Source organism: Felis catus, chromosome E3 (assembly GCF_018350175.1).
Source record: "Felis catus isolate Fca126 chromosome E3, F.catus_Fca126_mat1.0, whole genome shotgun sequence".
Lineage (NCBI taxonomy): Eukaryota > Metazoa > Chordata > Mammalia > Carnivora > Felidae > Felis > Felis catus.
The window spans coordinates 16378325-16389622 of record NC_058383.1 but is presented as its reverse complement, the minus strand read 5'-3'; the positions used below and the strand labels follow the sequence as shown (position 1 = coordinate 16389622).

The 11298-nt window shown below is 38.2% G+C and overlaps 1 protein-coding gene across 1 annotated transcript in view; it reads left to right on the top strand.

The window, feature by feature from the left end:
* The first annotated feature begins 6079 nt into the window (after positions 1–6079).
* ZNF713 (zinc finger protein 713) overlaps positions 6080–11298 on the top strand; it is a 45175-nt gene continuing 39956 nt past the window's right edge. Inside the window, exon 1 of the mRNA XM_019820640.3 lies at positions 6080–6220. Coding sequence (XP_019676199.1) covers positions 6136–6220 — 85 coding nt within the window. The 5' untranslated portion in view covers positions 6080–6135. The remainder of the gene's footprint in view (positions 6221–11298) is intronic.

The window sequence follows — 11298 nt, the reverse complement described above, 5'->3', positions numbered from 1 at the left end:
GGACTAAGAGATAGTCAGGAGGAGCTAAAAATGCTATAAATGAGATGCAAAATAAAATGGAGGTGGCCATAGCACGTATTGAAGAGGCAGAGGAGAGAATAGGTGAATTAGAAGATAAAATTATGGAAAAAGAGGAAACTGAGAAAAAGAGAGATTAAAAAATCCAGAGAATTAGAGAACCAAGTGATGCAATCAAATGGAAAAATATCCGTATAATACGAATTCCAGAAGAGGAAGAGTGGGAGAAAGGGGCTGAAGGTGTACCTGAACAAATCATAGTTGAGAACTTCCCTGATCTGGGGAAGGAAAAAGGCATTGAAATCCAAGAGGCACAGAGCACTCCCTTCAGATGTAACTTGAATAGATCTTCTGCATGACATACCATAGTGAAACTGGCAAAATACAAGGATAAAGAGAAAATTCTGAAAGCAGCTAGGGTTAAACACGCTCTAACTTACAAGGGGAAACCCATAACACTAGTGGCAGACCTATCTACTGAAACTTGCAGGCCAGAAAGGAATGTCAGGAAATCTTCAATGTGATGAACAGAAAAAATATGCAGCCAAAAATCCTTTATAGGGGAAGCCTGTCATTCAGAATACAAGGAGAGATAAACATTTTCCCAAACAAACACTGAAGGAATTCATCACCACTAAACCAGCCCTACAAGAGATCCTAAGGGGGACTCTGTGAGTGCAATGTTGCAAGGACCACAAAGTACCAGAGACACCACTACAAGCATGAAACCTACAGACATCACAATGACTCTAAACCCATATCTTTCTATAATAACACAGAATGTAAATGGACTAAATACTCCAATCAAAAGACATAGGGTATCAGAATGGATAAAAAAAAAAACAAGACCCATCTATTTGCTGTCTACAAGAGACACATTTTAGACGTGAGGACACCTTCAGATTGAAAGTGAGGGGATGGAGAACTATCTATCATGCTACTGGAAGTCAAAAGAAAGCTGGAGTGGCCATACTTATATCAGACAAACTAGACTTTAAATTAAAGGCTATAACAAGAGATTAAGGAGGGAAATATATAATAATTACAGGGTCTATCCATAAGGAAGAGCTAACAATTATAAATGTCTAAATGCCGAATACGGGAGCCCACAAATATATAAAACAATTCCTCACAAACATAAGCAACCTTATTGATAAGAATGTGGTAATTGCAGTGACTTTAATACTCCACTTACAACAATGGATAGAGCATCTAGACACAGGATTAGTCAGGAAACAAGGGTCCTGAATGATACATTGGATCAGATGGACTTGACAGATATATTTAGAACTCTGCATCCCAAAGCAACACAATATACTTTCTTCTCGAGTGCACATGGAACATTCTCCAAGATAGATCACATACTGGGTCACAAAACAGCCCTTCATAAGTATAAGAATTGAGATCATACCATGCACACTTTCAGACCACACTGCGATGAAGCTTGAAATCAACCATAGGAAAAAGTCTGGAAAACCTCCAAAAGCATGGAGGTTAAAGAACACCTTACTAAAGAATGAGTGGGTCAACAAGGCAATTAGAGAAGAAATTTAAAATATATGGAAACAAATGAAAATGAAAATACAACAATCCAAACGCTTTGGGATGCAGCAGAGGCAGTCCTGAGAGGAAAATACATTGCAATCCAGGCCTATCTCAAAAAACAAGAAAAATCCCCAATACAAAATCTAACAGCACACCTAAAGGAACTGGAAGCAGAACAGCAAAGACACCCAAACCCAGCAGAAGAAGAGACATAATAAAATCAGAGCAGAAATAAACAATATAGAATCTAAAAAAACCCGTAGAACAGATCAATGAAACCACGAGTTGGTTTTTTGAAAAAATAAACAAAATTGATAAACCCCTAGCCAGGCTTCTCAAAAAGAAAAGAGAGAGGACCCAGGTAGATAAAATCACGAATGAAAATGTAATTATTACAACCAATCCCTCAGAATTACAAGCAATTATCAGGGAATACTATGAAAACTTGTATGCCAACAAAAAGACAACCCGGAAGAAATGGACGAATTCTAAACTCCCACACACTACCAAAACTCAAACGGAAAGAAATAGAAATTTGAACAGACCCATAACTAGTAAAGAAATTGAATCAGTTATCAAAAATCTCCCAACAAATATGAGCCCTGGACCATATGGCTTTTCTGGGGAATTCTACCAGACATTTAAAGCACAGATAATACCTATCCTTCTCAAGCTGTTCCAAAAAATAGAAAGGGAAGGAAAACTTCCAGACTTATTCTATGAAGCCAGCATTACTTTCCTTCCCAAACCAGAGACCCAGAAAAAAAAAGAGAACTACAGGCCAATATCCCTGATGAATATGGATGCAAAAATTCTCAACAAGATACCAGCAAATCGAACTCAACAGCATATGAAAAGAATTATTCACCATGATCAAGTGGGATTCACTCCTGGGCTGCAGGGCTGGTTCAATATTCGCAAATGAATCAATGTGATACATCACATTATTAAAAGAAAAGATAAGAACCATATGATCCTGTCTATCGATGCAGAAAAAGCATTTGACAAAATATAGCATCCTTTCTTAATAAAAACCCTCGAGAAAGTTGGGATAGAAGGAACATACTTAACCATCATAAAAAGCCATTTATGAAAGCCCACAGCTAATATCATCCTCAATGGAGAAAAACTGAGAGCATTCCCCCTGAGATCAGAAACACGACAGGGATGTCCACTCTGACCACTCTTGTTTAACATAATATTGGAAGTCCTAGCATCAGCAATCAGACAACAAAAGGAAATCAAAGACATCAAAATTGGCAAAGATGTGGTCAAACTTTCACTATTCACAGATGACATGATACTCTACATGGAAAACCCAAAGACTCCACCAAAAGTCTGCTGGAACTGATACATGAATTCACCAAAATTTCAGGGCACAAAATCAATGTACAGAAATCGGTTGCATTTTTATACACCAATAATGAAGCAACAGAAATAGAAATAAAGAAACTGATCCCATTCACAATTGCACCAAGTGTCATAAAATACCTAGGAATAAATCTAACCAAAGATGTAAAAGATCTGTATGCTGAAAACTATAGAAAGTTTATAAAGGAAATTGAAGAAGATACAAAAAAAAATGGAAAAACATTCTGTGCTCTTGGATTGGAAGAAAAAATATTGTTAAAATGTCAATACTACCCAAAGCTATCTACACATTCAATGCAATCCCAATCAAAATTGCATCAGCATTCTTCTCGAAACTAGAATAAGCAATCGTAAAATTTATATGGAACCACAAAAGACCCCAAAAGTCAAAGTAATATTGGAGAAGAAGACCAAAGCGGAGGCATCACAATCCCAGACTTTAGCTTCTACTACAAAGCTGTAATCATCAAGACAGTATGGTATTGGCACAAAGACACATAGACCAATGGAATAGAATAGAGACTCCAGAAGTGGACCCACAAACGTATGGCCAATTAATCTTTGACAAGGCAAGAAAGGGTATCTAGTGGGAAAAAATCAGTCTCTTTAGCAATTAGTGCTGGGAGAACTGGACAGCAACGTGCAGAAGAATGAAACTAGACCACTTTCTTACACCATACACAAAAATAAACTCAAAATGGATGAAGGACCTGAATGTGAGATAGGAAACCATCAAAACCCTAGAGGAGAAAGCAGGAAAAAACCTCTTTGACCTCAGCCACAGCAATTTCTTACTTGACACATCTCCAAAGGCAAGGTAATTAAAAGCAAAAATGAACTATTGGGACCTCATGAAGATAAAAAGCTTCTGCACTGCAAAGGAAACAATCAACAAAACTAAACGGCAACCAATGGAACGGGGAAAGATATTTGCAATGACATCGGACAAAGGGCTAGCATCCAAAATCTATAAAGAACTCACCAAACTCCACACCCAAAAAACAAATAATCCAGTGAAGAAATGGGCAGAAAACATGAATAGACACTTCTCTAAAGAAGACATCCAGATGGCCAACAGACACGTGAAAAGATGCTCAATGTCACTCCTCATCAGGGAAATACAAATCAAAACCACACTCAGTACCACCTCACACCAGTCAGGGTGACTAAAATGAACAAATCAGGAGACTATAGATGCTGGCAAGGTTGTGGAAAAATGGGCACCCTCTCGCACTGTTAGTGGGAATGCAAACTGGTGCAGCCATTCTGGAAAACAGTGTGGAGGTTCCTCAAAAAATTAAAAATGGACCTACCCTATGACCCAGCAATAGCACTGCTAGGAATTTACCCAAGGGATACAGGAGTACTGATGCATAGGGTCACTTGTACCCCAATGTTTATAGCAGCACTTTCAACAATAGCCAAATTATGGAAAGAGCCTAAATGTCCATCACCTGATGAACAGATAAAGAAGATGTGGTTTATATATTCAATGGAATACTATGTGGCAATGAGAAAGAATGAAATCTGGCCATTTGTGGCAACGTGAATGGAACTGGAGAGTGTTATGCTAAGTGAATTAAGTCATACAGAGAAAGACAGATACCATATGTTTTCACTCTTATGTGGATCCTGAGAAACTCAACAGAAGACCACGGGGGAGGGGAAGGGGGGAAAAAAGTTACAGAGAGGGAAGGAGGCAAACCATAAGAGACTCTTAAATACGGAGAACAAACTGAGGGTTGATGATGGGTGGAGGGGAGGGGAAAGTGGGTGATGGGCATTGAGGAGGGCACCTGTTGGGATGAGCACTGGGTGTTGTATGGAAACCAATCTTACAATTAATTATATTTAATATAAAATAAATAAATGAATAAAAATAAAAATAAATAGGAAAAAAATAGAACTACCCTATGATTTAGCAATTGCAGTATTGACCCAAATAATACAAAAACACTAATTCAAATGGAGACCTGCACCCCTATGTTTACAGCAGCATTATCTACAGTAACCAAGTTATGGAAACAGCCAAAGTATATATATACTTGTATATATGTACAATGGACTATTACTGAGATATAACAACGAAATCTTGTCATTTACAACAACATGGATGGAGCTAGTGAGAAAAATATGTCAATTCGAAGAAAGACAAATGCCATATGGTTTCACTCATACTTGATATTTAAGAAACAAACAGCACAGGGAGAAAAAAAAATGACTAACCAAGAAACAGACTCTTAATTATACAGAACTGATAGTTACCAGAAAGGAGGTGGGTGTGGGATGAGTAAAATAGGTGAAGGGGACAAAAATACAGTTATCCTGATGAGCACTGAGTAATATATAGAACTACTGAATCACTATATTGTACACCTGAAACTAATATAGCATGGTATATTAACTAGACTGGAATTAGAATTTAATTTTAAAAATCCTCCATGCAAGTGCAAAGGAAGTTTCTGTATTTTACAATCCATTTAACTGTGCAGTCGAGAAGCCTGCCACCTAACCTTCATTCAGAAGTGGTTAGGGGCGCCTGGGTGGCGCAGTCGGTTAAGCGTCCGACTTCAGCCAGGTCACGATCTCGCGGTCCGTGAGTTCGAGCCCTGCATTGGGCTCTGGGCTGATGGCTCAGAGCCTGGAGCCTGTTTCTGATTCTGTGTCTCCCTCTCTCTCTGCCCCTCCCCCGTTCATGCTCTGTCTCTCTCTCTGTCCCAAAAATAAATAAACGTTAAAAAAAAAATTAAAAAAAAAAGAAGTGGTTAATCTGCCTTTTTTAGCATGCTAAAAAGCAAATATAAAGAGAGGAAAATTATGGGATTCCATAAATATCTTCAAGCAATGAACATGCTCCGTTTAAATCATAACCTTGTGAATGTTAGTATTTGACAGTACCTACATACTTGAAAAGTTTTCAAAGATGAAATATGTTAAATATTATAGAATGGCATTAAGAGATCAACCATGGCAATCAATTTTGATGATGGAGAACATTTTGAATCCCAATTAAGCAAGTTATCCCTGTTAAAAGAATTTCATTCTTCTCATCAGTAGACCTATATTACAAAACAGAAAATTGAATTCAATCATTGATTATAAAAGGAGGGTGGGAGGGGTAGGCCGGGACTGAGGAGTGGGAGGGCTTCCCTCGTCGCCTTGGGACGCAGCAGCTACAGCGCCGGGGAACCGGGCAGTACAATGTTTCCGATTGGCAGGGACTATGGGAGGGTCCTCGGCCTTCCCCCCACCTTCACTCCCACCCCGACCCCAACTTTCACTCCCGGTAAGCGAAATTTTGCGAGGCCTGGGGCGGAGGTCCGAGCCTCCTGGGTGAGCGCTGCCCGGGAGAAAGCCGACCGGGGTAGCGGGTGGGAGTTCCGAGTCCAGCATGTGGGAAGCGCTCTGCCTGGGGCGCCGCTGGCGCATGCGTATCGGGGAGCTTCACCCAGCGCGACGCGGCCGCCATCGCGGGAAGGCTTCCGTTAGAGCGGGCCTGGAGCCGGCGGCTGGTCCAGCTCCAGGGACCCAGCCGCTGGGCGTCATTGGCTCAGGCTGTAAGGCCCTCATCACCCTGTCCCGCCTAGGTCGGGCCCGGCGGCGGTGGCGTCAGGGGGCGGAGCCTCCCCGAGCGCCCTTTGTCTGTGGAGGCTGGTGAGTGCGGCGTGCTGCGGGCCCGGAGGCGGGCGAGGGGGAAGGGCGGGCGGCGGCCCAAGGGTGCCCGGGTAGCGGTCGCAGTCCGCGTTCAACTCGGAGTACCTCTGCAGCGCCGTCCTCCTTCTCGGAGACCCACGCCCCTTCTTTGATAGAAAGGCCGCCCCATCCCAAGAGTACAAACATATTTTCCTCTGGTATCTTCTGCAGTTGTTATTTGGTGTGGGCATGGGTGGGTGTCATTTTTTGGAAAGTTTTTCCCCATCTCAAGATTATTAAAACCTTAACCTTTACTTTTTTCTAATGTTTTTAAAGGATTTTTAAAATGTCTTTTTTACATTTGTACTTACATTATGTTGGATATTAATTTGTTGTCAGGTGTTGGATAGAAATGAGCCTTTTTCCCAGTTGCCCTGCCATTATCTATTGAATCATTTTCCCACTGAATTGAAATGACACTTATATTACATTCTGCAGGCGTGTATATACTCGGAAATGTTTCCAGACAGTTTCTTGCACTGCTCTGACAGTTTTTGCACTGTGTTTTAATGTTAAGTATGTTTTAATATGTGGCAGAGCAAACGCCCCCTAATTATGTCCTCTGACAGTAATGATCTATTTCTTTTGACGTATTTGGAATTGTGAAAAATGTAAAGGTTCAAAAATTATAATTCTCTAAGAGAAAGAATTGATCGTGGCACTTAGCGGTGCTCAATAGATAGTTATTAAACGAGGGAATGTTTGTTGAAAGTCACTGTGTTGTTGAAAATGTTTACGTTTCCTTGTTGCCATCAGGATAATCTAGTTTCTTAGAAGTGCCTTCAAAGCCCTTTATGATCTTAATATTGCATAATATTTTGCCATCCACTCTTGCACATCGTGCTATAGCCATACCAAACTGTTTAAACATGACACAAAACCCTCTGGGAAAAATTCATTCATTTGATTATGTCAAAAATTTAAATTTCTGTATTCAGAAAGAACAAAGGGCTAAAAACAAGAGACATGAAAAAATGTGCAACATGTGTAGGAGACAAAGGATTAATGTCCATAATATGTAAAGAACCTCTGTAAATAGCAAAAAAAAAAAAAAAAAAAAAAGAAAGAAAAAAAAAGAAAGAAAGAAAAACAACAGAAGGAAAAAGGGAAAATGGTCAAAGGATATGCACAGGCAATTTATAGAATACAGGTAACCAAAAAACAAAACAAAACAAAATTTCTAATGCTTAACCTCATAAGTAACCCTAGAATGCAAATGAAGACAAAGATATTTTTCACAAAATAGAATGGAAAAATATAAAAATATTGATGATAAAAGGTGTGAGGGAAATGCCCAGAAGAAGGACCCAGTTGTAAAATTGAGGAAGACACTTTGAATGGCAGTGTGACAGTACCTACCAAAATGTTAAATGAGCTCACCTGGCTCAGAAATTTCATTCTGGAATCAGTCCTGCAGAAATAGTTGCACAGGTACACAGTATGTAAAAAAGTGTGTAAAAAGTTTTATTTCCATATTATTTGTAATTGTGAGAAAAAAGTACGCTTAAATGTTCACTAGGGATATGCTTAAATATATTATGATAGATCCATACAATGGAATACTGTGCTGCCATAAAATAGAATAAGGTAGTTTATTTTGAAGTTAACAAACAAGGAACAATTTAGTGAATAAAGGATGCTAGAGAACAATGGCACGTAGTGTAGTGTGCATCATATTAAGTACGGATGTGGTTATCTATGTTCATAAATGCACAGAAAAGGATGTACACCAAATGACTGACAATGATTTATTTCAGAGAGGGAAATCGAATAGAGAAGAGGGATTGAAAGTCACTCACATCTTACTCAGTATATTCCCATGTTTTGAATACTTATGGTTTCATGTAGAATGTGTAAAAAAAAATGAAACATATATTACATGTGTAAGGAAAAAACACTTGATCTTAGCCAAAAGACTGAGAAGCTATTTCTTGTGTAAGGAAAAAACAAAACAAAAGCCTCACATGAACTTAATATCTACACAGGGGGGAAAGTGTTTTATGATGCAGAAAATTTTTAAATTAACTTTTTTTTAAAGCAGCAAAGAATAAAAGACAAATGATAACAAGAAGACTACATTTGTTATTTATGTTATACCAAGGGAGTTGCTGTTTACTGTCTGTGTTCAGGGATCCCCAAGACTACCCTTAGGTTCAGTGATTTGCTAAAATGACTCACAGAACTCAACAAAACTGTTATACTTACAGTAGCATAAGTATTACAGTGAAAAGATACACATTAAAATCAGCAACAAAAAATGCAAGTAGAGTCCAGAAGAGACCAGGTACAAGCTTCCAGTTGTCTTCTATCAATAAGAGTCATGCAGCTAGCATTTACATCCTCCCAGAAGTGACATGTAATAAATGTATGCAGTATTGCCAACCAGGAAATCTCCTCCAAACCTTGGCATCCAGAGTATTTATCGGAAGTTGTTCATGTAGGCATAGCTGACCACCTGTGCTGCTGACCTTCAGTCTCCAGTCTCTCCAGAAGGCAAGCTGATACCACATGGCCCAAGGATCCCACCATAAATCCTCTTTTGGCATGAACTTTCTGACCTGTCCCAAGGCTTCAGGTAAACAGAGACACTCTTAAAAGGCAGGGTGTTGCAAGGCTATAGATTATCTTTCAGGAACCAGGCCACGATCAAACCTTTCCTTAAAATGTACAGTCTGGGCCACCCAGACCTGCTTAGTTCATCCTTTCCTGCACTCTGTACTTTGTAATAAAGAATTCTTACAAATTAGTGGAAAAGGCAAAATGGTAGAAAAGTGGACAAATTACACAAAAGTGTAATTTATGAAGAAGAAACATGAAAACTAAAAATGTAAAGTCTGCCTCCCATGTTATCTAAGAATTACATTCTAAAGCAGTAATTATATACTATGTATTATATTTAAAAAGAATAATGCTGATCATTCTTGGCCAATGGTCACTCTCATATATTGTTGATTAATATGAAAAATGGTACAACCTTCCTCAATAGTGTTTTGTCTTCCTTTTGATCCAGCAGTTCCACTTCTAGGAATCTATCCTAAAGAAATAATCACACAAAATTATGCCAAGACTGTATAATGTTTGCTGTCGTCTATAACAGGAAAAGAGAAATAAAGCTCCCTAAATGCCTATTAATAATTAACTTATTAAACAAGTTTTGGGTATTGCAAGCAATTGAATATACCATGACACTATTTTTTTTTAATTTTTTTCCTTTTTTATTTTATTTCTTTTGTATTTTATTTTATTATTTATTTAATTCCAGTAAACTTAACATACAGTGTTATATTAGCTTCAGGTGTACAATAAGTGATTCAACAATTCTATATACTATTCAGTGCTCATCATAATAAATCTACTCTTTAATCTCCACCACCCATTTCACCATCCCTCCCCACTCACCTCATCTCTGGTAACCATCAGTTTGTTCTTTATAGTTAAGAATCTGTTTCTTGGTTTGTCTTTCTTTTTTTTTTTTTCTTTTGCTTGTTTGTTTTGTTTCTTAAATACCACCTGTGAGTGAAGTCATATGGAATGTATCTTTTTCTGACTTATTTTGCTTAGCATAATACTGTGTAGCTCCACCCATGCTGTCACAAATGGCAAAATTTCATTCTTTTTTGATGGCTGATTAATATTCCATTGCATATATATGCCACATCTTTATCGATCTATCTGTAGACACAGGCTGCTGTAAACAGTGTGGCAGTAAACATAGGGGTGCATGTATCCCCTTGAATTAGTGTTTTTTTGTATTCGGGGGTAAATACCCAGTAGTGCCATTGCTGGATCACAGGGCAGTTCTAATTTTAACTTTTTCAGAAACCTCCATAATGTCTTCCACAGTGGCTGCACCAGTTTGCATTCCCAACAGTGCAAGAAGGTTCCCCTTTATCTGCATCCTAGCCAACACTTATTGTTTCATGTGCTTTTTATTTTAGCCATTCTGTCAGGTGTGAAGTGACACCTCATTCTAGTTTTGATTTGCATTTCCTTGATGATGAGTGATGTTGAATATCTTTTCATGCATCTGTTGGCCATCTGGATGTCTTCTTGGGAGAAATTTCTGTTCATTTCTTCTGCCCATCCTTAATTGGATTATTTGGGAGGTTGTGTTTTTTGTTTTTTTTGTTTTTTTGGTTTTTTTTTTTGGTTTTTTTTTTTTTTTTTTTGGTATTGAGTTGTTTGTATAAGTTCTTTATATATTTTGGATACTAACGCTTCATCAGATAGATCATTTGTAAACATTTTCTCCCATTCAGTAGGTTACCTTTTAGTTTTGTTGATGTTTCCTTCGATGTGCAGAAGCTTTTTATTTTGATGTAGTCCCAATAGCTTATTTTTGCTTTTATTTCCCTTACCTTGGAAGACTTATCTAGAAAAATTTTGCTACAGCTGATGTCTGAGTGCCTGTGCCCTCTTCTGCAATTTTTATAGTTTCAGGTTTTACATTTAGGTTTTTAATCCATTTTGAATTTATATTTGCATATGGTATAAGAAGGTGGTCCAGTTTCATTCTTTTGCACATAGCTGTCCAATTTTCCCAGCACCATTTGTTGAAGAGACTGTATGACCCTAGTTTTTTTAATATTTAGATTTTTGTTTTCTGTCCTGAAGTGATGTACACAATACTGCCAATTAAAACCCAGATTTCAGAAAAGAAAATCAGACATA